Source organism: Symphalangus syndactylus, chromosome 9 (genome assembly GCF_028878055.3).
Source record: "Symphalangus syndactylus isolate Jambi chromosome 9, NHGRI_mSymSyn1-v2.1_pri, whole genome shotgun sequence".
In the NCBI taxonomy this organism is placed as follows: domain Eukaryota; kingdom Metazoa; phylum Chordata; class Mammalia; order Primates; family Hylobatidae; genus Symphalangus; species Symphalangus syndactylus.
The window spans coordinates 64,166,208-64,194,204 of record NC_072431.2 but is presented as its reverse complement, the minus strand read 5'-3'; the positions used below and the strand labels follow the sequence as shown (position 1 = coordinate 64,194,204).

Genomic DNA, 27,997 nt, shown 5'->3' with positions numbered 1-27,997 from the left:
AAATATGTTCAAATAACCACAACCCCATTAAGGAAAAATATGACTTGACAGCAAATAATCAGACCAAGGTGATCACACTCGCTGTGAAGGTGAGAAAAGTTCATCTTTATTATGTTTCCCCAAGAGACGCACTGCATTGTTCTCTTGAAAACACACAGCTCATGCCCTCCTTTAGAACACACATCCTCTTTAAAGTAACATACAAACATGCCAATACGAGGTAAAACATTACATCTGAATTCTTACATTTCAAACATACACTAAATATCAAATAAACATTTATTTTTATAAGAATTTAGGGGAACTACTACATAGCTATAAATGTAATATTTATGTTAACTAAGTATCATAGATAAAAACCATGCTCCCTTCAGCAGCACGTGTAATAATAGATACAAAGATCGAAAGGTAAAAGATTTATGATAAAAATAATCCTCTCTTAAAAAGAACAAAATTATATTTATGTGTATATAACAGTTATAACACCCATCACGCAACTTTATAGAAACAGCGTCTATTCAAAAATACCAGTATTTCCAAAATATTTAAAATAATATTTAAAGTAATAATCATATTTAAATAATTTAATAGACTTAATAAATATTAAATAAAATAATATTTAAATAATTCAGTGCCTATGTTTTTCAAAATAAACAAATAAAATAGATAGTATATATTAGACATGTTAGTATGTGTATCTGAGACACGTTAAAAATCACAACTGAATTCTCACAATTCAGTCACAAAGCTAAACAGCAAATAAAAATTTCTATCATGAGAATTTAGGGGAACTACCAATAGCTATAAATAGAAGAGATTATTATGGAAATATCATAGATAAAAAGAGTGCTCGCTTCAGGAGCACATATAATAATACACAAAAAAATTTAAAGATAATAAAAGATTTAGGATAAAAAGAATTCTTAAAAATGAAAATTATCTTTATGTATATATAACAGCTATAACTCTCATCAACAAACTACAGGAACAGCATGTTTTCAAAAGTACAATAATTTCCAAACTATTTGAAATAAACCTATTAATAATTCAATGGCCAACATTTTCCAAACAAGCCAATAAATGCATAGTGTGATTGAAGCTATCTGTTACAGTCTATGGCACTGATATTTCACAAATAATTCTGTGCCAATCTGAGCCCCTGCACTGTGCCTTCAAATGGTCCTGGACTGTGGCAACCAAGTCCGTAAGAAACAGGACCTCCAGATTCTGCCCCAGGAAGGTTGGAAATCAGCAATATAAAAAGGGAGGTGGTGCCGCAGGAAAGGGTGGAACTGGAAACACTCCTAGTTTCTTACTTTTTTCCAAGGACTCCTAGAAGTACCCCACCCCCCCACCCCCACTCCTAGGAGGACAACGTGATCACTGTATTCAGCTCCATCAAGAACGGTCCAGGTTCTTCTAGATGATCTGCACACATGGCTCCTCTCCTCCTTCCTGGTGTCTGCCATTAGCATTGAAATAAAGTTCCTGCTGAAAATCCACATCTCCCCTGGGCCCAGTGTTCTGGAAGTGAGAGAGACGATGTCACACTTCAAGGAGGCAGCTCTCTAGACAGGAAGATTATTCACGTCCCATGTCAAGTCTAACTAGAGTTCAGAGCAATTGAGAAATGCAATTTTATCTCCTGCCTTTCATTCTATACCCTGCTTCTGAACCATCATGTTCAACTGTCATACGCTTTGGTGACCATGACTCCAAAACTCATTTAATACACCCAAGGTCAGCCTCAGTGATCTGCTTCATAGCAAGGACTTTGGGTGGGTCTTCCCAGGGAGTAGGGTATTCTCAGAGAATGTGGCTTTAGACTTCATCACAGCTGGGGCCTTTCGTGTCACTTAAGATCTAAACTTGTAACCACGCTAAATCTGTTTCTAATGTGACAACATCGTGAACCACGAGTCCAGAAGCCTAATCCTAATCCTCCCTCCTCATGACGAAGTCTCATGCTCTGTGCTCAATGTGGTTAGCTGCGCAAGATGTAAACCAAAGCTTCACTGAACCCTCGACCCAAATCGGTACCTCAAGTGCATCAATCATAATGAACCTCCCCAAACTCAGTATTTATGATCATTTTTGAGGCAGGGTCTCACTCTGTCGCCCAGGCTGGAGTGCAGTGGCAGGATCAGGGCTCCCTGCAGCCCCGACCTCCCAGGCTCCAGCGATCCTCCCGCCTCAGCCTCCAGAGTAGTTGGGAGTAGAGATGCCTCCCACATCCCCTGGCTAATTTTTGTATTTTTGTGGAGAGAGGATCTTGCCACGTTGCCCAGGCTTGAAGCCAGATCAAGCAATTGGGTTCCTCGGATTTCTGAAATAGACCCCAATATTCTGCCTATACCCCGGAGGATGCAGATGTACCTTCTCTCAGGCCAGTGACCTCAGGCCTCCACGGTCCCTGGAGCTCTAGGAAAGGCGGGCGCGATCTCGTGCCCACACCCAGTGTTCTGGGTCATAAGCCTGTATCTGGAGAAACGAACACCCTTTGAGAAGATGAGGACTCGCCAGGATACCCGTCTCTCCCCTGGTCCAGCCTCCAGCCCACCCGATTCCTCCCCACCTCCTCCACCTCCCAAGGCCCCACCCACCTCCTCCAACTCCTCTGGAGAAACCCAAGCCCTGCAGCGCATGGAACAGAAGAACTGGAACCGAAGCTCCTGGAACAAGGCTATCTGAGAGCGGTTCTTCCTGGCCCTCCAGTTCATGGAACGGCGTAACTGGAACCGACGCTTATGGAACAAGGGTATATGAGAGCGGGTCTTCCCGTACAGGAAGTAGAAGATGTTTTGTTTGGGGGCCTCTTCGTCCTCCTCCATGTCATTGGCCAGGTAGCTGGGGACAGAAATCAGGTTACTGCTCAAGGGCACCACCAGGAGAGACTTCCGGCTGAGGTCAGCTTCCCAGAGAGGGGGGCAGGGGACCGTCCCTTGCTCAGAACTGGCACCCACCCTGCAGAGAGCCACGCCTTCCTGAGGAGGGCTCTGATGGACAGAGACCTGATCAAGGGTGTCTCCCACTCCTTCAGGATGGAGACAAAAACCGAACTGGTGGCCAAGAATGGTGCCTTTTGCCTGGAATCCCAGCACATTTGGAGACCGAAGGAGGAGGATCACTTGAGGCTAGGAGTTTGAGACGGGCCTGGGCAACATAGCAAGACCCTTGTCTCTCTTAAAAATATAAGAAATATGCCAGACGCAGTGGCTCATGCCTATAATCCCAGCACTTTAGAAGGCTGAAGCAGGTGGATCGCTTGAGACCAGGAGTTGGAGACCAGCCTGGTTAACATGGAGAAACCCCATCTCTACTAAAAATACAAAAATCATCCTGGTGCGGTAGCATATGCGTTATTCCTATCTACTCAAGAGGCTGAAGCATAAGAATTGTGTGAACCCAGGAGGCGGAGGTTGCAGTGAGTCGAGATTGGGCCACTCCATTCCAGCCTGAGAGGCAGAGCGAGACTCTGTCTCAATAAATAAATAAATAAATAAATAAATAAATAAATAAATAAACAAACTGTCCAGGTGTGGTGGCACAGCCCTGTAGTCGGAGCTAATCAAGAGGCTGAGGTGGGAGGATCGCTTGAGCCCAGGATATGGAGGCTGCAGTGAGCTATGATCTCACCACTGCACTCCAGCTTGGGGGACAGGGCGAGTCTGTCTCAAAAAAATAAAAGAAATTGGATACATTGATATCTTGCCAGGACCCTGCCTTCTACAGGCATCTAGTCTAATGGGACTGGGAGTAATCAGGGCAGATGACCTTATCCCAGTGTCCAGGATGTAACTAGAGAGCTATGGGCATGCAGAAGTTGGAAGATGAGGGAAGGCATCCCAGAGGCTGTGGGGTGAACTGAGTTCAAGGAATGAGTCCTTCCCTTCAGAACCACATGTGTGCGGGACACGCAGACAGAAAACACAAAAGCAAAGTCGAGTGGAGGGCATTTGGAAGGAGCAGTGAAGCCACGCCAGAAAACACCAAGATGGTGAGCCAGTGTGCTTGTAGGGATTGTAGAGAGGGTGGGAATTGGCACTGTGGACCCTGGCCTCGATAGAGAAAGACATCAGCTAACGAAGTTGTTCAGGTGGACAGTGAGGTTGTCATGTTTTGGAAAGATGCTCAGGCTGCCCTAGGAAGCCCCCTGGCTTGGGGAGAGACTCCAGGAGACCCCAGCAGGGAGCATTTGACAGTGGATTCGAGTGATGCAAGGGGGACCTGAACTGTGACCTCTGTCATGGGAACGCGGAGGAGGTTGATGGCATTTGCAGTTGATGTGGGAAGGAGAGAAAGAGAAGAACCAGAAATGTCTGCTTGCTGGGGGAAGCGTCTTGTCCGCTCCTCCACTCCTTTTCTTTTTCCTTTAGGAGCGGTTTATGGTTCTTTTTGTTTTACTCTTTTATTTGTACACTGGCGTTGGAGTTTGTTTTTTGGGCTTTTTTTTTTTTTTTTGAGAAAAAGTCTCGCTCTGTCGCCCAGGCTGGAGTGCAGTGGCTCAACCTTAGCTTACTGCAACCTCCACCTCCTGGGTTCAAGGGGTTCTCTTGCCTCAGCCTCCCGAGTAGCTGGGATTACAGGTGCACACCACCATGCCTGGCTAATTTTCCTATTTTTAATAGAGACGGGGTTTGGCCATGTTGGCCAGGCTGGTCTTGAACTCCTGACCTCAGGTGATCCTCCTGCCTTGGCCTCCCAAAGTGCTGGGATTACAGGCGTAAGCCACCGTGCCCAGCCTGAGTTTCTTTTTAGAAACAACAGTCTATGATAGTATAATCCTGTCTTTTTTGTACACAGAGTAAAGAGGACAAATAGGTGAAAGAATAAATGAAAGGCTGGAATCCCACTTCCCCCACTGTCCCAGGGCGTTGGATATTGAGGGATAGGAGGCAGCAAACCACTCACAGAGCCAGGAAGAAATGAATGCGTTGGTATTGCCAGGAGAGGAGGCCGGCCCGGCTAAAATACGCTATGACCATAGCCAGGAGATACTGATGGAGAGAAAGGAAAACAGAGAGGGAGAGGTCACATCTTGGAAGAGAAAGATTGTGGAGAGGGGGAATGAGGGTCTGGGGAGGGGCTGCCCATCAGAGGAGGGACCTCAGTGTTGGGGTGACTGTACTCATTTGGAAATTACAGGGTGGAGGGGTATTCGAGGTCGGATGCAAATCCGAGAAGCCGGAGGAAGGATTTTCGGTGATGCCCCCAGGATGGTGGGCTCCGATGGGATCTTTGGAGGGGGTGTGTCTAGGTGGGCTGGTGTCAGGAGGGCCTTTTGTGTGCCAGGCAGAGAACTGTCCCAAAGAGCTGAGAGTAGAGGGGCCAGGAGTTTCAGGGCTGCAGCCAGACTGTGCCCCAGGGTTCAGATCCCACAGGACCCGTAGGAGAGGCAGGGGCCATTCATTCACTCTGCAAGAGACCAGCAGAGTCCTGACGGAGATGCTGACAAATCACAAAAAGACCAAGAATAGGCGGGAGTGGCAGCTCAAGCCTGTGATCCCAGTACTTTGAGAGGTGGAGACAGGAGGATCACGTGAGCCCAACAGTTCGAGAACAACCTGGGCAACATAGAGAGATCCTGTTTCTACAAAGATTTCAAAAATTAGTTGAGCATGGTGGCATGTGCCTAGTCCCAGCTCCTCAGTAGGCTGAGGAAAGAAGATTGCTTGAGCCCCAGAGTTAGAGGCTGCAATGAGCTATGATCATGCCACTGCACTCCATCCTGGGGAGCAGAGCTGGACTCTGTCTCAGAAAAAAAAAGAATGTGTGGGTGCCAAGACTCAAGACCATGGGAGCTGGTCGGGCACAGTGGCGGACGTCTGTAATCTCAGCACTTTGGGAGGCCAAGGCGGGTGGATCACCTGAGGTCAGGTGTTCGGGACCAACCTGGCCAACATGGCAAAACCCTGTCTCTACTAAAAACACAAAAATTAGCCAGGCATGGTGGTTCACATCTGTAATCCCAGCTGCTTGGAGGCTGAGGCAGGAGAATAGCTTGAACTCGGGAGGCGTCGGCTGCAGTGAGTCAAGATCGAGACACTGCCCTCCAGCCTGGGCAATAGAGCAAGACTCTGTCTCACAAAAAAAAAAAAAAAAAAAAAAAAAAAAGACTGTAGGAGCATCTGATGGGAGGTGGTGGAGGGAGAACTGTGGGTTTGGAATCTGCGCCCTCCCCCCGGCTGTGCGTTGGAACAGGAACACAATTACATGGAGAACCTTACCTTGTCCGAAACCCTCAGATCTTTGTCCCAGGCCAGGAATCTTTGAATGACAGGATCCTCTGTGATTAGAGAGCAGATGTCAGTGTGAGAAGCAGGACAGGGTTTCTGTGGGAGCAGCAGGGCAGCGAGAAGTTTGCCTCCCGGGGGGAAGTCTCAGGATTGTGGCCATGTGTGAGGTGGATGGGAGAGGGGAGAATGACTCACTGGGCAAGGGAGAGAGGCTCCTGCTCTGAGAATCCCCTGAGAAGGGGCCCCTGGCTCACTGCAGCCGACGCCTCCCGTGGGTGTGAGAATCTACAGGATGTAGAGCTGGGAATCAGCCAGGACCCCCTCCAGCAGACATGGAGGGACCACTGCAGAGTCATAAAGGAATTCCCATCATTTCCTCATGAGACAGTCACATCAGGGTGTGACCATGGCCTTGGTATCCCCCACTACCGATGGAGACACTTAGGTTTAGAAAAGTCTATAAGAGACATTTTCAGAGGGCACAGCTGAAACCACTTTCTTTGTTTATTGATTTTGTTTTTCTTTATTTGATTTTTATTTTTATTTATTTATTTATTTATTTTGAGACAGAGTCTCGTGGTGTGGGCCAGGCTGGAATGCAGTGATGCAATCTCAGCTCACTGCAACCTCTGCCTCCCGGGTTTAAGCGATTCTCCTGTCTCAGCCTCCTGAGTAGCTGCAATTACATACATGAGCTACTGTGCCCAGCCTTGGTTTTTCTTTTGAGACAGCATTTTGCTCTGTCACCCAGGCTGTAGTGCAGTGGGGCAGTCATAGCTCACCGCAGCCTCAAAGTCCTGAGTTCAAGCAATCCTCTTGCCTCAGCCTCCCAAGGTGCTAGGATCTCAGGCGTGAGCCACCATGCCTGGCCCGAAACCAAGCTTTCTTATCCCAAGCGCCAACCTTTGTCAAGTCTACCTAATCCTCTGTCGTCTCCTAAGTGTCCCTCATGAGTGATCACTTCAGAGTCCTCCCACATGGAGAGCTCACCCAGTAGGGGGGGCATATTTTTCCCATTGGAAAAGTGTGGTTATTGGAAGTTTCCTCTTTTTAGAAAGAACAGGATTGGAGGTGCTCTCTGGGGTGCCCTCCTACCAAGCAGCCTGTTGAAGGCCTCGTGGTGCTCAGGGAGCACGAGCGACACTCGCTTTCGCTTGAGCTTCATCTTGAGGCCACACAGCGTCTCTGCCACCCAGGTCTCCTCAGGCTCAGTGGCAAGCTCCTTCTGTGGCTCCTCCGATGATGACTCCTCAGATTCGTCCGACCACTCCCTCTTCCTTTTCCAGCAAAGGGACCTACGTGGGGGGCTGGGATCTACCCCAGGGGCTGAGTAAAGAAACCAGGCCACTGTGTAATGCTTCTGCATCTGATCACCTTAGACCCTGACCCAAAACCCCAAACCACTCTCCATCCTCCCCAGCCTCGCAGACTGCTGGCTTTTCTAAGCCACCTTTCTGACTTTCTCCTCTGCTCAACCCCAAGTGCCACTCCTTCCCCTCCCCATTCTTCCGTCTTTCTGTCCCCAGAACACTGCCTCATGTCCTTCCCTGGTCCCTGGCTCTCTCAGTCCCTCCTTTCTTGTTTTGTTTTGAGGCAGAATCTTGCTTTGTCGCCCAGGCTGGAGTGTAGCAGTGCAATCTCAGCTCACTGCAACATCCATCTCCCAAATTCCAGTTATTCTCCTGCCTCAGCCTCTCAGGTAGCTGGGATTACAGGTGCCTGCCATAATGCCCAGCTCAATTTTGTACTTTTAGTAGAGACAGGGTTTCACCATGTTGGCCAGGCTGGTCTCAAACTCCTGGCCTCAAGTGATCCACCTGCCTTGGCCTCCCAACGTTCTGGGATTACAGGTGTGAGCCACTGCACCCAGCCTGAATTTCTCCATTCTTTCCTCACACCCTCCTCAGGTTCTCTTTCCTGACTGCTGACCCTTCTTTTTTTTTTTTTTGAGACAGCGTCTCTCTCACCCAGACTGGAGTGCAGTAGCGCGATCTTGGCTCACTGCGACCTCTTCCTCCCAGGCTCAAGTGATTCTCCTGTCTCAGCCTCCCAAGCAGCTGGGATTACAGGTGCGCGCCACTACCACCTGGCTAATTTTTATACTTTTAGTAGAGTTGGGGTTTCACTGTGTTGACCAGGCTGACCTTGAACTCCTGACCTCAGGTGATCCGCCCACCTCGGCCTCCAAAAGTGTTGGGGTTACAGGCATGAGCCACTGCACCCGGCCCCCTTCCTTCATCTTAGTCAATCCTATCCCACCTCTTCTTCCTCCAGTCCCCTCACCTGATGGTCCCGACACTTTATCATCCACCACCTCCTGGAGGGGGTACCCCGAGGTGCTCCGCTGGGGGCTCTGCTCATCCTGGGGGTGCGGTTGACGGCTGGTCATGATCTTTCCCATAATCTGTCCCCTCTCACGGAACCTAGTCTGTCTTCTGTCCATGGCCTTCTTCTGGACACTGCTAGGATCCAGAAGAGTATGTTATCAATTCTCAAGGCTGGGAGAAGTCAGGAGTGGGGAACAGCTCTGAGAAGATACTGTTGTCCAACTGAACTCCAGGTGCCCACGGAGTCCAGTCCTTCCAATCAGGAAGGTCAGAATCTCTGATGTCATCGGTCAGTCCAACCTGGCAACCAATTTGAAAAAAAACACATGTAACTGCCAGGCTGATCTCTTGTCCTGGAGATTCTGGGTGAATGGTATCTCCTGCTACTGTCCCAACCTTAGGCAACTGTCCAGAAGCATCTTCAGGGTCTCCGCATCCCTCTGTTCCCTGTCCCAGCATAGGCTGTGTCCTCTCCACTCAAAGCCTGAAGCATGTTGGGGTCTCCTCTTTGTACATGCCCATTTCAGAGTCCAGTCTGGTGGGAGAGGGAATAGGGTGGGAAAGAAAACTAGGGTAAGCAGAAACTATGAAACCTCACAAGAGCGAGATTATCATGTACAAGAGTGAGATTATCACGTACAAGAATGAGATTATCATGTACAAGAGATCCCAGGAACATTGACTTGATGAAAAAGTCACATCAGAGCACTCAATTTGGCAGAGCTTTTCTGCCGAATGTTTACTGACATTCACCGTCCGAGATTCTATACTGGGGGTACACACGTCCTCTGCCCTAAGGCAACTTTGAGTCCAAGAGACATTTTGAGGCCTGAAAATCATAGGAAACTGCCCCTGAGCTCACACATATTTCCAATGGTGTCCCCAATTTCAGGGAGTCCATGGATTACCTAAGCCAGCCCCTCCAGTTCGGCTAAGAAACTCTAGTCTATATATCAAGTTTTGTATTATATGTATTGCTCTGAACTCAGAAATTTCCCTTCTCTTTATGGATTCTATGAATAAAATATCGCATGTACAAAAAGACTAAGTCAAAAAATCTCAGCTGTGCACAGTGGCTCATGCTGTGATCCCAGCACTTTGGGTGGCCAAGGGAGGAAGATTGCCTGAGGCCAGCAGTTCAAGACCAGTATAGGCAACATAGCAAGAGCCCATCTCTAAAAAAACAAAACCAAACTAAATTAGCCAGGTGTGGTGGCTGGCACCTGTGTTCCAACTACTTGGGAGACTCATGCGACAGGAAGATCACTTGAGCCCAGGAGTTAGAAGCTGCAGTGAGCTGTGATCTTGCCACTGCACTCCAGTCTGGGCAACACAGCAAGACATTGTGTCAAAAAAAATTTTTTTGATAAAAAATAAAAGAGTTGCACGACATTCAGAGACCATCCAAAAAACCTGTGGGTTCCCTGCCGGGCTCAGTGGCTCATGCCTGTAATCCCAGCACTTTGGGAGGCCAAAGGGGGTGGATCACTTGAGGTCAGGAGTTTGAGACCAGCCTAGCCAACATGGTGAAACCCCATGTCTACTAAAAATACAAAAAATTAGCCAGGCATGGTGCGGATGCTTGTAATCGTAGCTACTTGGGAGAGGGCGCTGAAGAATCACTTGAACTCGGGGTGCGCAGGTTGCAGCGAGCCAAGATCGCACCATTGCACTCCAGCCTGGGCAACAGGAGCAAAACTCCATCTCAAAAAAATGAAGAACTTGTGAGTGAGTTCCCACACGTTTTCCTAATGGGCTGGGGCTCTCCTAGGAGTCTCTTGCTCATGGTAAAGGCACAAACTGAACGAGGAAGCAGATCCCATTGCTGTGGAAGTCCCATTGTTAGGAAGCTCTGCTTTTCTAGAGTTCAAATTGGCATTCATGATGCTTTAAACCATCAGAGCTGGGTGGGTCCTCCTACAACAAAATAGTTTGCTATCTCTCTCCTAGTTAACAGGCTTTCAAATATTAGAAGATCAATGTTCTGACCCCATTAAAATTTCTCTTTTGTGGAATGAAAAGCTCTGATTTAACCCATCTTCAAGCCTGGTTTGCATATTCCTCTCTCTTCCGGCCACCTTGTCTAGACACACTACACTGAGGCCGTGCCCATCTTAAATGAAGTTGATACGTTGTCAAAAAAATTGGCAAACCAGGCGCGGTGGCTCATGCCTGTAATCCTACCACTTTAAGAAACCGAGGCAGACAGATCACCAGAGGTCAGAAGTTCGAGACCAGCCTGGCCAACGTGTTTAAATCCGTCTCTACTAAAAATACAGAAAAAATTAGCTGGGCTTGGGGGTGCACATCTGTAATCCCAGCTACTTGGGAAGCTGAAGCAGGAGAATCGCTTGAACCTGGAAGGCAGAGGTTGCAGTGAGTCGGGATTGCGCCACTGCACTCCAGCCTGGGTGACAGAGCAAGACACCATCTCAAAAAAAAAAAAAAAGGCTAAACAGCCCAGGTTTGGTCTGATATGTTCAGAAAAAAGCAAAACAGTCATCTCTCACCTTTTCTTTTCCGGCAATGATGCAGTTTAATACAACAATGGCTGTAGGTATGCTGCAGAAATAGCATTCAAGTGAAACAGAAGGGCTTTCCTGGCCAGACACAGTGGTCACTCCTGTAATCCCAACACTTTGGTTGGCCAAGCGGGGAGGATTTCTTGTGACCAGGAGTTCGAGGCTGCAGTGAGCTGTGATCCTAACACTGCATTCCAGGCTGGGCATCAGAGTGAGGCCTGTCTCTAAAAGAAAAACCCTTCACTCCCCCAAAAAAGGGATTTGCAAATACCAGCCTTTCAGCATGAGGATCACATGGAGGAACGTTAAGATACAGATGCTGGGACCCAGCCCTATTGATTGTAATTCAAAAACTGAGGTGGGACCTGATTTAACTCTACCATTGGAATCCATTCAGATTTGGAACTCCCTGGGTTGGACAGTGCAAGAGAGATCCTAAAGAAAGCAAAGTCACTATGGACTGAAATGAGCCGACAAGGTTTTCTGAGTGTGGTGAAATATGATCTGGGCCTCACTTGGGAGGGCTGTGGCCTGGCCTTGAGTTGTTGGCTCAATGGGACCTTCTGAAACAGCCTCCAAGCCGCACCCCCGCTTCATTTGCTGGTGGATGACCCCCCTCCAGTGGCTTTGGTGCTGATGGGAATAAGTCGACCTGCAGCGGAAGTTCAGCCCAAGTCTCAGCCCAGCAGCCTCCCCACACCTGGCCACGGTCTGGTCATGCTGCCATCTCTGTGGTTCTCTGTGGAGTCATGGTTTCTGTACCTTGAAGAGAACTTCCCCTCTGGGACCCAGAAACCCAGTGAACCCTCAGGAAAAAAGCAAATGAAATTACTGAAGACAACCCTGTGGCTTGGAGATGGAAAAGAGGCTCTTTGGTTTTTTTTTTTTTTTTTTTTTTTTTTTGAGACAGAGCTTCGCTCTTGTTGCCCAGACTGGATTGTAATGGCTCAATCTCGGCTCACTGCAACCTCTGCCTCCCATGTTCAAGCAGTTCTCATGCCTCAGCCTCCAGAGTAGCTGGTCTCGAACTCCTGGCCTCAAGCAATCCACCTGCCTTGGCCTCCCAAAGTGCTGGGAATACAGATGTGAGCCACCGTGCCCAGCTCTCACTGTATGGATTCTCTAAAACAAACAAACAAAAAAGATTACATTTGTCTTACTTTCCAAAAGGTAAATTAACCTTATATCCTCTCCTTTTTAAAGAGTATTTCCTTGATAAACCTTGTAATATAAATAACTTCTTTTGTGCCTTTGATATGTATCTAAATCTTTTAAAAAGGTAAATGAACTTCTTGCCAACATTACAACCCAGGAATTTTTTTTTTTTTTTTTTTTTTTTGGAGACAGAATCTCGCTCTGTCACCCAGGCTGGAGTGCAGGGGTGCGATCTCGGCTCACTGCAACCTCCACTTCTCAGATTCAAGCAATTCTCCCATCTCAGCCTCCTGAGTAGCTGAGACTACAGGCGCCTGCCACCACGCCTGGCTAATTTTTGTATTTTTAGTAGAGACAGGGTTTCATCTTGTTGGTCTGGCTGGTCTTGAACTCCTGACCTCAGATGATCCACCAGCCTCGGCCTCCCAAAGTGCTGGGATTATAGGCGTGAGCCACCGTGCCTGGTCACAACACAGAAATTTTTTTCTTAAGAGCCTAAGAGTCTTGTCTTTGAAATGTAAACCTTGAGGAAGATAGTGTCCCTATGTTCCTGTTGCCTAGGGAGTTTAGCCTAGGCACCTTGAGCTGTTACTACCTGCTTGTCAAGGAGATGTGAGAAGTTTTATTTTTTCATTGGATACAGGTAATTAACCAGCATGGATGGCCACCTTGATTTCCAGGTGAATTTAGGATGAATGTTTAAGAATGCATAGCAGGCCAGGCGCGGTGGCTCACACCTGTAATCCCAGCACTCTGGGGGAGGCCGAGACAGGCGGATCATTTGAAGCCACACAGAAATCGAAAGAAGGAGTTTTGGCTGGGCGTAGTCTCTCATGTCTGTAATCCCAGCACTTTGGGAGGCCGAGGCGGGCGGATCACGAGGTCAGGAGATCGAGACCATCCTGGCTAACACGGTGAAACCCCGTCTCTACTAAAAATTCAAAAAATTAGCCGGACGAGGTGGCAGGCGCCTGTAGTCCCAGCTACGCGGGAGGCTGAGGCAGGAGAATGGCGTGAACCCCGGGGGGCGGAGCCTGCAGTGAGCCGAGATCGCGCCACTGCACTCCAGCCTGGGTGAAAGAGCGAGACTCCGTCTCAAAAAAAAAAAAAAAAAAAAGAAAGAAGGAGTTTGAGTCCATCCTGGCCAATATGGCGAAACTCTGTCTCTACTAAAATACAAATATTAGCTGGGCATGATGGCACATGTCTGTAATTCCAGCTATTCGGGAGGCTTAGGCACGAGAATCACTTGAACCCAGGAGGTGGAGGTTACAGTGAGCTAAGAAGATCACACCACTACACTCCAGCCTGGATGACAGAATGAGACTCTGTCTCAAAAAAACAAAACAAAACAAAACAAAAAACTGCATAGCAAGTCCTTTTGCATGAGGATGAGTTACTATTTATCTTGAGAGCGTGTATGCAATGGATTGTATCTGCCAGGCTATATAAAAAGGAGGCTTTGGCCGGGCGCCATAGCTCACGCCTATAATCCCAGCACTTTGGGAGGCCTAGGCGGGCGAATTACCAGGTCAGGATTTCGAGACCATCCTAGCTACATGACGAAACCCCGTCTCTACTACAAATACAAAAAATTAGCCAGGTGTGGTGGCATGCGCCTGTAGTCCCAGTTACTTAGGTGGCTGAGGCAGGAGAATCGCTTAAATTGGGGAGGCAGAGGTTGCAGTGAGCCGAGATTGCACAACTGCACTCCAGCCAGGGCAACAGAGCAAGACTTCATCTCAAAAAAAAAAAAAAAAGGAGGCTTTATTTCTCTTTGCATCTCATTAATGGATCACCTGTGATGGGCATCACAGTCTGGTTTAATGCTTATTCAATAATAACATTGTTTTCTTTATTTTCTGAATTTGTGGAGAGAATATTCTAGGTTAACAGAATAATCTATTTATTTATTTATGTATTTATTTTGAGATGGAGTCTTTTTTTTTTTGAGACGGAGTCTCACTCTGTCACCCAGGCTGGAGTGCAGTGGCACAATCTCGGCTCACTGCAAGCTCCGCCTCCCGGGTTCATGCCATTCTCCTGCCTCAGCCTCTCTGAGTAGCTGGGACTACAGGTGCCCGCCACCACGCCCGGCTAATTTTTTGTATTTTTTTTTTTTTTTAGTAGAGACGGGGTTTCACCATGGTCTCGATCTCCTGACCTCGTGATCCGCCCGCCTCAGCCTCCCAAAGTGCTGGGATTACAAGTGTGAGCCACCGCGTCCAGCCAAGATGGAGTCTTTCTCTGTCTCCCAGGCTGGAGTGCAGTGGCGTGATCTCGGCTCACTGCAATCTCCGCCTCCCAGGTTCAAGTGATTCCCCTGCCTCAGCCTCCCAAGTATCTGGGACTACAGGCAGGCACCACTACACCCAGGTAATTTTTTGTGTTTTAGTAGAGACAGGGTTTCACCATGTTGGCCAGGATGGTCTTGATCTCCTGACCTCATGATCCACCTGCCTTGGCCTCCCAAAGTGCTGGGATTACAGGCGTGAGCCACTGCACCTGGCCTCAGAAGAATTTATTTTTAGTCTTTTCCTTACCAGTTTTTATGAAACAACTGGGCAAGAACACTGTTAGATTTCTTTTTTTTTTTTTTTTTTTTTGAGTCAGAATCTGGCTCTGTCCCCCAGGCTGGAGTGCAGTGGCACCATCTCGGCTCACTGCAAGCTCCGCCTCCCGGGTTCACGCCATTCTCCTGCCTCAGCCTCCCGAATAGCTGGGACTACAGGCGCCCACCACCACGCCCTGCTAATTTTTTTGTATTTTTAGTAGAGACAGGGTTTCACTATGTTGGCCAGGATGGTCTCGAACTCCTGACCTCGTGATCCGCCCACCTCGGCCTCCCAAAGTGCTAGGATTACAGGCTTGAGCCACCGCGCCCGGCAGAACACTGTTAGATTTCACCAAAAAATTGTGATGAATCGGCCGGGCGCGGTGGCTCAAGCCTGTAATCCCAGTACTTTGGGAGGCCGAGGCGGGCGGATCACAAGATCAGGAGATCGAGACCATCCTGGCTAACATGGTGAAACCCCGTCTCTACTAAAAAAATACAAAAAAAATTAGCCAGGCGTGATGGTGGGCGCCTGTAGTCCCAGCTATGCGGGAGGCTGAGGCAGGAGAATGGCGTGAACCCGGGAGGCAGAGCTTGCAGTGAGCCAAGATCGTGCCACTGCACTCCAGCCTGGGCGACAGAGCAAGACTCCGTCTCAAAAAAAAAAAAAAAAAAAAAATTGTGATGAATCATTGTCTTTATGATCCCATTTTTGAAAATTGACATTTTAATTGTAAACCAAAAATAAAATTCTAAGCCCCCACATCTGACTGAATGAACTCCCCAGTTGGCCAACAGGATCCAAAATAAACATGAAAAACTAATTCAGGTCATGATGGGAAGGAGGGGGTCGGACATGCCTTGTCATAACTCTCCTCCCTTCAGAGTTTAGGCACAGCTGACCAACATTAACATTAGAATAGAGATCATAAGACTGACAAAACAGGCTCTTTGTATCAGTAAGATACCCATCTCCAACCAGACTCTGATATAGCATCACATGACAGATAGCAGTCCCTGAAGGAAATTGTAGTATTTTGCCCCATAATATATTTTCTTTGACAAACTTTAAAATAGTCCTGCAAAGTCATCTCTTTAGGGGAAATTTGCATTCTGTAGAGAATCTCTTTCCCTTACAGAAAAGACTCCAGGTCTTTTCTGGAGAGTCTGACACCTTTTAAGATCCAATAAGAGATATTTATCATCTATTCTCTCTGAAGCCTGTTCTGAGGCTTCACCTACATAACAAGAACCTCTGTTTCCACAGTCCCCCTTATCTGAACTCAAACTTTTCTTTCTTTTCTTTCCCTCCCTCTTTCTTTTCCTTCCTTCCTCTCTCTTTCTCTCTCTCTCTCGTCTGTTGCCCAAGCTGGAATGCAGTGACGCCATCATGGCTCACTGTAGCCTCAACTTCCCAGGTTCAAGCGATCCTCCCATCTCAGCCTCCTGAGTAGCTGGGACTACAGGCATGCACCACCACACCTGGATAATTATTTTTTTTTTGTAGAAGTGGGGGTCTTGCTGTGTTGCCCAGGCTGTCCTTGAACTCCTGGCCTCAAGAGATCCTCCCAGCTGACCCTCCCAAAATGCTGGGATTACAGGCATGAGCCACTGCAATGGCCCATTTCTTTATGTAGTCTTCCAACTGTTCAAGCAACGCTTAACTCTGAACCAACTGCCAATCTTTGAATCTACTAGTGACCTGAAAGCCTCTCCTGGGTGACCTAACGTATACCTCCCATGTATTGATTTATGTCTTTGCCTGTAACTACTGTCTCCCTAAGATGTATAAAACCAAGCTGTAACCCAACCACTTTGGGCTCACGTTCTCAGGACCCCCTGAGGCTGCGTCACCAGCCATGGTCACTCAAATAGGAGGCCCAGAATAAAACTCTTTACAGACTTTGACTCTTTTTGGTCGACATAACCTAACCCTAAACATAATCCTCCTGGGGAAGGTAAGATCACAGGTATCTCTTTTCTTCATTCAATTTGTGTGTGTATGTCCTTATTTCTCTACAGTTTTTAGACATTCGCTGTGTGATCTAGAAAAGCTATGGAGTCTCACTTCGTCGCCAGACTGGAGTGCAGTGGCGTGATCTCGGCTCACTGCAACCTCCGCCTCCCGGGTTCAAGTGATTCTCCTGCCTTAGCCTCCCGAGTAGCTGGGATTACAGGCACGCACCACCACGCCCAGCTAATTTTTGTATTTTTAGTAGAGACAGGGTTTCATCATGTTGGCCAGGATGGTCTCTTTCTCTTGACCTCAAGATCTGCCCGCCTCGGCCTCCCAAAGTGCTGGGATTACAGTCGTGAGCCACCGTGCCCAGCTACAAATTCAATTTTCTTTTTCTTCCTTGGAAACCATCGCTGGGCATTTATTTTTTATTTTATTTTTATTTTTTTTTTTGAGACAGAGTCTCGCTCTGTCGCCCAGGCTGGAGTGCAGTGGCGTGATCTCGGCTCACTGCAACCTCTGCTTCCTGGGTTCAAGCTACTCTCCTGCCTCGGCCTCCCGAGTAGCTGGGATTACAGGCACGCACCACCACACCCAGTTAATTTTTTTTTGTATTTTTAGTAGAGACGGGGTTTCACCATGTTGGCCAGGATGGTCTCGATCTCCTGACTTCAAGTGATCCGGCTGGGCATTTATCCTGTCCTAGTATTTGAGTGAAACTTCTCAGCATTTCAGAGCAGTGACCATGATACACCCTTTCCTTTCCTTCTTCTTATGGGAAACTCGGTTCTAACCCAGAGGACTTGGGCTCCAGGACCCAGTAACGCAGCCCTGGACTTGACCCTAAAGACAAATGCGAAGTTCAGTCCTGGGTTCAGGGCTGCTAAAGCTCATAGCCTGGAGCTTCTTAACCTTTAGGCGGGGTAGAGACATTTAAAACGGCCCCTAAACTTGGGGAGCGCGTAAAGCTCATAGGCTGGAGCTTCTTAACCTTTAGGCGGGGTGGAGACATTTAAAACGGCCCCTAAACTTGGGGGGCGCGTAAAGCTCATAGGCTGGAGCTTCTTAACCTTTAGGCGGGGTAGAGACAATTAAAACGGCCCCTAAACTTCGGGGGCGTGTTGGCTCATGGGAAATAGAGTCCGTTACTTGTCCTGGGACCCGTGGTGGGTGTCCTGGGAGGCGGACTTCCGGTGCACTCCTGCGCGTGTGCACCTCTCCCTGCGTGCCTGTTCGCGCGTGCGCGCCGCCGCACTGCCCTCGCTTCCTGCGCGTTTTCAGGTCACCGCTTGCTCTGGTTCGCAGGCTTTGGCCTCCAGTGGACGAGAATCACCGAGCCTGCGGGGCTGGACGCTGACCGCCTGGGCCAGCGCCTAGGCGGGCGGGAGCTGTGAGGGCCAGGGTTCGCGCGGGTGGGGTAGAGGCTCGAGTCGGGACCTCCGAGCGTGAGCCGCGGAGCCGGCGGCGCTGGGGCCAGAGGGGCCGGGCGGGAGGTGGCGGAGGTGGCGGCGGAGGCGAAGGGGTGGCGGGACCTGGGCCTGGCCCGTGTGTGTCCTCGGCGGCCTGGCCCCGGCCGTCGCTGTATGGTGAGCTCCAGGGAGGCAGATCTGGGCCTCGAGAAGGACACCCGCCTGGATTTGCCCGGTAGGCCCGGCCCGGGCCCCTCGGGAGCAGAACAGCCTTGGTGAGGTGGACAGGAGGGGATCTCGCGAGCAGACGCGCGCGCCAGCGACAGCAGCCCGCCCCGGCTTCTCGGGAGCCGTGGGGCAGAGGCTGCGGAGCCCCAGGAGGGTAAGTCTTGGGTTTTCGGGCCCGGAGCGAGAAGGGCCTAGGTGAAGTCACCGTGTGTTGGGGACCTTAGAGTGTGGGGCAGAGGGAGGGTCCCGGTCGCTTGCAGGAGAGACGTGTGTTGGGTTTGAGGGCAGGGTCCAGCTGCACCGAACAGCCGCTGCATGGGAAGATCTGGGAGGACGAGGCTTACAGAGGCATGGAGGGTGTCACCAACCTTAGCTGCGGACGTCGTCTCCACTCCCCTCTAACCCCTAACAGCCCTTCTTCCTCCTCTCCGTACTCCAGATTTCCACCGCTTCTAAACGTCCGTCAGCACCTCTGTTCTCTCATTTAAGTTTCTGCTGATTCCCCCCTTAGATCTGCCCTGGGAGAATCGTAGTAATGCAGGAACAGTCCGCAGGGATTCTCTCCTGCTGCCTCAGTTGCTAGGGGAAGAGACTGGGCCTTAGCAGGTGGGTGACTTGACCAGGTCACGGGCTTTGTGGGTAGAGCTGCTCATAGTAGAACTCAGGAGTCTTATCTCCCAGGCCAGTGTTCTTTCTCCCGTATCCTAGTTTTCTTAATAGAAGATTATTAGGTGCAGCAATAACCAAGTTCAGTTAGATAATTTAGAAACAAAGCCATATTTTATACACATTCATTTCATTTCTGAGAGCTCACATACTCAATTCCTATGGCTTTGATTTTAAGCAGTTTAAAGAGACAATAAGAAAATGTGGGCCGAATGCAGTGGCTTACACCTGTAATCCCAGCACTTTGCGGGGCTAGGGCAAGAGTATCCCTTGAGACCAGGAGTTAGAGACCAGCCTAGACAACATAGGGAGACCTTGACTACAAAAAATACAAAAGTAGCCAGGCATGCTGGGATGCATCTGTGGTCCCAACTACTCAGGAGGCTGAAGTGGGAGGATCAGTGGAGCCCAGGAGGTCGAGGCTGCAGAGAACCGTGATTGCACCGCTGCACTCCAGCCTGTGTGGCAGATTGAGACCCTGTCTCAACAAACAAACCACAAAAAGCATGAGCCGTGCCGGGCGCGGTGGCTCAAGCCTGTAATCCCAGCACTTTGGGAGGCCGAGGCGGGCGGATCACGAGGTCAGGAGATCGAGACCATCCTGGCTAACACGGTGAAACCCCGTCTCTACTAAAAAATACAAAAAATTAGCCGGGCGTGTTGGCGGGCGCCTGTAGTCCCAGCTACTCGGGAGGCTGAGGCAGGAGAATGGCGTGAACCCGGGAGGCGGAGCTTGCAGTGAGCCGAGATTGCGCCACTGCACTCCAGCCTGGGAGACAGAGAAAGACTCCGTCTCAAAAAAAAAAAAAAAAAAAAAAGCATGAGCCGTATAATGGGAATTTTTTTTTCTTTTTGCACCTTGTATTTGATGATGGCAGACTATTTGTAAAAGGAATCATGTTACCCATGAGAGTCTAACTCATCTAATTACTACCTGATTATCTTAGAGTTACAAGTGCATGCTTCCCCTATCACTTTTTTTTTTTTTTTTTTTTTTTTTTTGAGACAGTGTCTCACCCAGTCTGGAGTGCAGCAGCGTGGTCTCGGCTCACTGCAACCTCCACCTCCCAGGTTCAAAGGATTCTCGTGCCTCAGCCTCCTGAATAGCTGGGACTACAGGCATGTGACACTATGCCTGGCTAATTTTTTTTTGTTATTTTTAAATAGAGACAGGGTTTCGCCATGTTGGCCCAGGCAGGTGGATCACTTGAGGTCAGAATTTGAGACCAGCCTGGCCAACATGGCAAAACCCTGTATCACTCTTTTAGACCCTTCTGAGTGTTTGCAGGTTGAGTGTTCACAGGATGTTAATCTATTGAGCTTTCTTTTGTGGTTCTTATGCAGGAGATTTCTGCCTTTGCAGGCCGGAGCACTCATGATTTCAATGACCTGCTTCTGCCCCTCTAGGTCTATCAGCCACAGTCTCTGCAAGTTTCCAAGAGCAGCAGAAAATGAACACATTGCAGGTGAGTTTTCCTGCTTGTGTATATGTTCCTCCACTTTATTTTATGATGCATTTTAAGAGGTTCGTAAGGATTCATACTTTTTTTTTTCTTCTTTTTTGAGATGGAGTCTTGCTCTGTTGCCCAGGCTGCAGTGCAATGGCATGATGTCGCTTCACTGCAACCTCCACCTCCTGGGTTCAAGTGATTCTCCTGCCTCAGCCTCCCGAGTAACTGGGATTACAGGCGTGCGCCACCATGCCCAGCTAATTTTTTGTATTTTTAAAAGAGACAGGCTTTCACTATGTTGGCCAGGCTGGTCTCAAACTCCTGACCTCAGGTGATCCTCCCGCCTCAGCCTCCCAAAGTGCTGGGATTACAGGCATCAGCCACCGAACCCAGCCAGGATTCATACTTTAAAATGGGAATGTGGAAATAGACGTTATCCTGTAAAATATAGATAGTGTGGCAGATCAGCACCAAAAATGATTTGGGAAGTTTGTATGTATGGGTAGTATATTTTAAGGCTGTTGAAATTGAGCCACACCCAGGACTGATATTCTTGGCAGTCATCACAAAAGGAAAATGCCATCTGTATTAGTCCATTCTCGCACTGCTATAGAGAAATAACCAAGACTGGGTAATTTATAAACAGGTTTAATTGGCTCACGTCTGCAGGCTCTATCATAGGAAGCATGGTTGGGGAGGCCTCAGGAAACTTACAGTCGTGATGGAAGGTGAAGGGAAAGCGGGTGCTTTCTCTGGTGATCTTCCATCACCAGAGCAGGAGGAAGAGGGAACATTGGGGATTACAATTGAACATGAGATTTGGGCAGCAACACACACCGAAACCGTATCACCATCCATGACATCATTTGCATTGATTATAAGGAGAAACCAATTTTGTTACTTGTGGATTTAAAAGATTTTCTAGGACTTGGAAACATTTCTTCATTCAAGTTGATATAATTGTGGATAGCTTTCCTAATAACAACCATTAAATTACTGTAACTTATGGCTTATTCTTGGTGCTTATGTAAGCAGAGGGCCTGCTGCCCAAGGAGAACTTGGTGCATATAATTTTTCCAGGGACGGAAATATTGTGATCCAAATAGAATTCTGTTTTTACTGTTGAGTCCTAGATCATGGGGCTAATGAAAGACATGATCATCCTTCAGATATTTGTTCGTCTTTTTGTTTGGGTTGCACAGCAAACAATACAAACAGTTACTCTCGTGAAGATTTCCTCATTTCTGTTTCTCATTTCAGTTCTCAGTGTTTTAGTTTTGTCCTTGTCACTTTGCTGAGTCAGTCAGTAAAGATTACCAGTGATTTAATTGCAGTCAAATCCAGCGGGCATTTCCTAGCCCCTTCCTCACGGGAACCTTTGTCTGCCTTTGACATCTGTTACTTCCAAACTGATATTTTCTCCATGGAGTCTCTCTTTTCTTGGCTTTTAAAAAGATTCATCTGTAAGTATTTGTTTGTCTTTAAATGATGAAGTCTGTTTTGTTTTGTTTCTTTTTTTTCTTTTTTTCAGATAGGTCTTGTTCTGTCACCCGGGCTGGAGTGTAGAGATGTGATCACAACTCACTGCAACCTCAATCTCCCGGGCTCACACGATCCTCCTGCCTCAGCCTCCCACGTAGCTGGGACTACAGGTGCACGCTGCCACACCTCGCTAATTTTTTTTGTATTTTAGTAGAGACTGGGTTTCACCATGTCACCCAGGCCAGGCTGGTCTTGAACTCCTGAGCTCAGGCAGTCTGCCTGCCTCAGCCTCCCAAAGTGCTAGGATTACAGGCGTGAGCCACTGCTCCCGGCCTAGAGATGTATTCTCACTGTATTGCTCAGGCTGGTCTCAAACTCCTGGCCTCAAGTGATTCTTTCACTTTGGCCTCCCAAAGTGCTAGGATTACAGGTGTAAGCCACCACACCTGGCCAATAAGTAATCTTTTTAAAAAGGGCTAGGAATAACCCATAATACTCTCTTCCTTAATACATGTGGCAGTTGGGTTAAATCTTTTAATAGTCCCATAGTATGTCTCTTGCGTGCTCATTGTTTTGAAGAAACTGGGTTGGTTATCCTCAGTTTGGATTGTGTTACCCTTGTTTCACCTTTAGCACATTTAAAAAAAATATTTTGTATGCCTTGTAAAATTGGTGGTTTGATCTGGAAGTCTAATCAGGTTTATGTTCAGTTCTTTTCTTTTTTTTTTTTTTTTTTTTTAGACGGAGTCTTGCTCTGTCACCCAGGCTGGAGTGCAATGGCACAATCTCGGCTCACTGCAAACTCCGCCTCCCGGGTTCATGCCATTCTCCTGCCTCAGCCTCTCCGAGTAGCTGGGACTACAGGCGCCCGCCACCACGCCCGGCTAATTTTTTGTATTTTTAGTAGAGACGGGGTTTCACCGTGGTCTCGATCTCCTGACCTCGTGATCCGCCCGCCTCGGCCTCCCAAAGTGCTGGGATTACAAGCGTGAGCCACCGCGCCCGGCCTGTTCAGTTCTTTTCACACAACTGTACTATACATGGCATTTGTCTACTTCTGGAGGCCTGTGTTACCTTCTTTGTTTTTGTGAAGTTAAGAACTATTGACTGTTGATTATTGCTGTGATTTACTAGTTCATTAGGGGAGGCAAAATGGTGATCTGCTAATTCTACCATTTCTTCTTTATTTACTAGCCAAAATACCTTTCTTTTCTTTTTTTGGAGACAGAATCTCACTCTGTCACCCAGGCTGGCACGTTTATGGCTCACTGCAGCCTCAAACTCCTGTGCTCAAGTGATCCTCCCACTTCAGTCTCCCAAGTAGCTGGGAGTGTAGTCATATGCCACAATGCCCAGCAAATTTTTTAATTTTTAGTAGAGACAGGTTTCGCTATGTTGCCCAGGCTGGTCTTGAACTGGGCTCAAGTAATCCTCTTCTTTGACCTCCCAGTGTTGGGATTATAGGCTTGAGCCACCACAGCTGGCCTAGAATACTTTCCTAAAGATAAATTTCTATTTTCTATTTGGTTATGTAATTCATGCAGGAAAGACAGTTTCTAAAATATGAGTAGGCTTTTAAGCAGGAAGGTTTTTTTGTTTTGTTACCATTATGAGCTCATGGGTTTAAACAGATAGTAAATATTTCAGTACATAGAAGTTGTGATTCTTTTTGAAAATTAAGTGGTTCCATCTTTGGCCAGATGGAATCCCTTTAAGTTGGTTTCTGAGTCCTTTTGAAATATATTTGATAGCAAATATGTACATATAATATATATTTGATAGCAAATATATACATATAATATATATTTGATAGCATTATTTTCTATTTAGCATTTTGTTTTGAAATCATTTCAGATTTTCAGAAAAATTGCAAGGATTTTACAAAGAAATCCCAGATACTTCCTTTGTTCAGCTACTTCATTCTTAACATTTTCCCAGATTAATCATTTATATGCATATATACATATATGTGTGTATATGTATTTTTATATGTATATATTTTCTGAACTATTTGAGAGTGGGTATAATATGTCATGCCTCTTTACCCTATAAAGTTTTAGATTATAGCTTATAAAATCAAGAACATTCTATTAAATATCCATAGCACAGTAATTGAATTCAGGAAATTTATCATTGATTTAACTTTTATCTAAACTATAGTTCATTTTCCAGTTTTGCCAATTTCCCAATAATTTCCTTTATAGCAATTTTTAATTTTTGGTAGAAGATTCAGTCTAGGACTGTTAATTGCCTTTAGTTTTCATGTGTTTTAAGTCTGTTTAATACAGATTTGTTCCACAGTGCCATTATAATATTTGAAGAATACAGGCCAATGATTTTACAGAAGTCTTTAAATTTACGTTTCCCTGATCTTTCTTCATGATTAGATTTAGACTGAATTTTTGTCTGGAATACTACATGAAACCTCTTAAATTTATGGCTTAGATAGGATCTGTCTTGGGAAACTTCTGCGCATGCTTGAGAAGATGGCTTGTTCTGCTCTGGTTGGGTGGAGTGTTTGATAAATGTTAATGAGATCAGGTTGGTTGGTTGTGTTGTTCAGGTGTACTATATCCTTGTTGATTGTGTGCCTACTTGTATCAATTGTGGGGGAGAGGGGATTGAAATCTGCTGCAATTGTGGTTCTGTTTCTCTTTGCAGTTTTACCACTTTTTGCTTTATGTGTTATATTAGATACATAAATGTTCAAGGTTATTATGTCCTGTTGATTAATTAATCACTTTGTAAAATGGCCTTCCTTATCCCTGCTAATATTCCAGGCTATGAAATGTACTTTGTTATTTATGTAGCATTCTTTTGAGTAATGCATGCATGGTATATCTTATTCCATCCTTTTACTTTTAGCCTATTTGCATCTTTATATCTAAAGTATTCTTTCTTATAGGCAGCAAGATTTGGATCTTGCTTGTTTTCATCAGTCTATTTCTGTCTCCTAATTGGGGATGTATAGACCGTTTACATGTAATGTGATTATTGATAAAACTAGTTAGGTTATGGTCTGTTGTCTTTGCTTTCTTTTAGTCTCATCTTCTTTGTTTCTGTTTAAAATGTCTTTGTCTTCCTTCCTTTTGATTAGTTGAGAATTTTTTATGCTTCTACTTTATATCTTTTGTTGGGTTTTTAGCTATCACACTGTTCTGTTATTTTAGTGAGTTAGAATTTATAGTATGCAACTTTAATTGTCACAGTTTATTCTTAAGTCAAATCCATTTTTCTTAGAGTAAGAGAAGCTTACAATAGGATACTTCCATTTCTCTCCTCTTGGTCTTTTTTTTTTTTTTTTTTTTTTTTGAGACGGAGTCTCACTCTGTCACCCAGGCTGAAGTGCAGTGGCGCGATCTTGGCTCACTGCAAGCTCCACCTCCCGGGTTCACGCTATTCTCCTGCCTCAGCCTCTCCGAGTAGCTGGGACTACAGGCGCCCGCCACCACGCCCGGCTAATTTTTTGTAATTTTTAGTAGAGACGGGGTTTCACCGTGGTCTCGAACTCCTGACCTCATGATCCGCCTGTCTCGGCTTCCCAAAGTGCTGGGATTACAAGCGTGAGCCACCACGCCCGGCCTCTCCTCTTGGTCTTTACACCGTTGTTCATTTTATTTTTACAGGTGGTATCAGTGCCACACACAGTCTATTACGTTGTTGTTAATTAAACAGTTATTATTTATTTATTTATTTATTTATTTTGAGATGGAGTCTCACTCTGTCCCCCAGGCTGGAGTGCAGGGGTGTGATCTCGGTTCACTGCAACCTCTGCCTCCCGGGTTCAAGTGATTCTCCTGCCTCAGCCTCCTGGGTAGCTGGGATTACACACACCCACCACCACGCCTGGCTAATTTGTGTATTTTTAGTAGAGACAAGGTTTCGCCATTTTGGCCAGGCTGGTCTTGAACTCCTGACCTCAGGTCACCCGTCTGCCTCAGCCTCCCAAAGTGCTGGGATTACAGGTGTGAGCTACCACACCTGGCCCAGTTATCTTTTAAAGAGATTTAAGTAATGAGAGAAAATACACAGTTACCATTTCTGGTACTCTTCATTCCTTTGTGTAAATCTAAATTTTTATTTGCTGTCATTTTACTTCTGCCTGAAGGACTTTCTTTAACATTTCTTCTAGTTGATGATGAATTATTATATGTCTGCAAATGTCTTCATTGTGTCTTTGCTTTTAAAGGTGTTTTTGCTGGATTTTTCTCCACAGTGCTTTAAATATGTTTCTCTGTTGTCTTCCTGCTTACATTTTTTTCTAAGAGAAATCTGATCTCATACTCATGTTTGTTCCCCTATATATAACATGTCTTTTTTTCTTTCCCCCCTTATTGTTTTAAACTTTTTTTTTTTTTTTCCTTGAGATGGAGTCTCGCTCTGTCGCCCAGGCTGGAGTGCAGTGGCGCAATCTCGGCTCACTGCAAGCTCCACCTCCCGGGTTCACACCATTCTCCTGCCTCAGCCTCTCCGAGTAGCTGGAACTACAGGCGCCCGCCACCACACCCGGCTAATTTTTTGTATTTTTAGTAGAGACGGGGTTTCACCGTGGTCTCGATCTCCTGACCTCGTGATCCGCCCACCTCGGCCTCCCAAAGTGCTGGGATTACAAGCGTGAGCCACCGTGCCCGGCCTGTTTTAAACTTTTTGTCACTAGTTTTAGACAATTTGATTGCAATATGTCATGGTATCATTTTTTTCATGTTTCTGTTTTGGGGATCATTGAACTTCTTAGATCTTGGGTTTATGGTGTCATCACTTGGGGAACATTTTTATCATTATTTCTTCAAGTACCCACCACCTCCCCTCCATTGATTCTTGTTGCCCGTATATTAGGCCACTTGAAATTTCCCACAACACACTGTTGCTCTTTATTTGCTTTTAATTCTTTTTTCTCTGTTTCATTTTATGTAACTTCTGTTGCTGTCTTTATATTCACTAATCTCTTTTTGCCACGATGCTGTTAATCTTTTCCAGTATAATTTTCATCTCAGATATTGTAGTTTCTGTCTGTAGAAGGTTAGCGTGGGTCTTTTTTACATCTTGCCTGTCTTGATTTTTTTGAACATTTGGAATAGAATGGTGAACTCTCTCAGTGCTCTGTGCCGGTTGTGAAATCTGTGTCAATTCTGGGCCAGTTTTGATGGACTGATTGTCTTCCTTATGGGTTGTAATTTCCTGCCCATTTTCCCGTCTCACAACTCTTTCTCCTCACATCTGCCTCTGTTCTTCTTCCCTGCTCCATGGCCTGGAATCACTCAAGGCAGAAGTTGATTGGTTCACCTTGTTTATTTCCCATCACTCATAGATAACTCTACTGCCTGATAATCAGTGCCTTGAAAACCATTGCTGGCCGGGCGCGGTGGCTCATGCCTGTTATCCCAGCACTTTGGGAGGCGGAGGTGGGCGGATCATGAGGTCAGGAGATCGAGACCATCCTGGCTAACAGTGAAACCCCGTCTCTACTAAAAATACAAAAATTAGCCGGGCGAGGTGGCGGGTGCCTGTAGTCCCAGCTACTCGGGAGGCTGAGGCAGGAGAATGGCGCGAACCCTGGGGGACAGAGCCTGCAGTGAGCCGAGATCGCGCCACTGCACTCCAGCCTGGGCGACAGCAAAACTCTGTCTCAAGAAAGAAAAAACAAACAAAAAAACCATTGCTTCAGCCCGGGCGTGGTGGCTCATACCTGCAGTCACAGCACTTTGGGAGGCTGAGGTGGGCGGATCACGAGGTCAGGAGTTCGAGACCAGCCTGGCCAACATGGTGAAACCCCATCTCTACTAAAAATATAAAAATTAGGCGGGCGTGCTGGTGCATGCCTGTAATCCCAGCTACTCGGGAGGCTGAGGCAGAAGAATCGCTGGAACCCGGGAGACGGAGGTTGCAGTGAGCCGAGATTGTGCCATTGCACTCCAGCCTGGAAGACAAGAGCGAGACTTCATCTCAAAAACAAAAACAAAAACAAACAAACAAACCATTGCTTCATATATGTTCTCTGTTTTATTTTTCT

General features: G+C 46.9%; 3 protein-coding genes across 12 annotated transcripts in view; 1 reads left to right on the top strand and 2 right to left on the bottom strand.

Annotated features, from left to right (window-relative positions):
* Positions 1 to 84: 84 nt before the first annotated feature.
* Positions 85 to 8,679, bottom strand: LOC129489793 (speedy protein E18-like). Its single transcript, XM_055292916.2, has 7 exons — positions 8,520 to 8,679; positions 7,332 to 7,562; positions 6,228 to 6,286; positions 4,912 to 4,997; positions 2,604 to 2,847; positions 2,377 to 2,481; positions 85 to 1,524 (listed from the first exon to the last, which is right to left on the bottom strand). Exons 1-6 carry the CDS (start codon positions 8,677 to 8,679, stop codon positions 2,422 to 2,424), a joined length of 840 nt encoding a protein of 279 aa, XP_055148891.1. The 3' UTR covers positions 85 to 1,524; positions 2,377 to 2,421.
* Positions 8,680 to 8,728: 49 nt separating this feature from the next.
* The window catches only part of LOC129490683 (putative STAG3-like protein 4), a 104,270-nt gene continuing 85,001 nt past the window's right edge, over positions 8,729 to 27,997 (bottom strand). The window contains exon 4 of the mRNA XM_055294511.1: positions 8,729 to 8,863. Coding sequence (XP_055150486.1) covers positions 8,729 to 8,863 — 135 coding nt within the window. The remainder of the gene's footprint in view (positions 8,864 to 27,997) is intronic.
* The window catches only part of LOC129489781 (huntingtin-interacting protein 1-like), an 87,733-nt gene continuing 77,737 nt past the window's right edge, over positions 18,002 to 27,997 (top strand). For 5 of the 10 annotated variants that reach the window (XM_063646349.1, XM_063646348.1, XM_063646347.1 and 2 more), the window contains exons 1-2: positions 18,404 to 18,542; positions 20,462 to 20,520. In XM_063646349.1, coding sequence (XP_063502419.1) covers positions 20,506 to 20,520 — 15 coding nt within the window. In that variant the 5' untranslated portion in view covers positions 18,404 to 18,542; positions 20,462 to 20,505. Of the gene's footprint in view, positions 18,142 to 18,403; positions 18,543 to 18,899; positions 18,995 to 20,461; positions 20,521 to 22,036; positions 22,158 to 27,997 lie in introns of those variants that run through there. The other 5 variants (XM_063646342.1, XM_063646343.1, XM_063646344.1 and 2 more) reach the window with 5 other exon arrangements.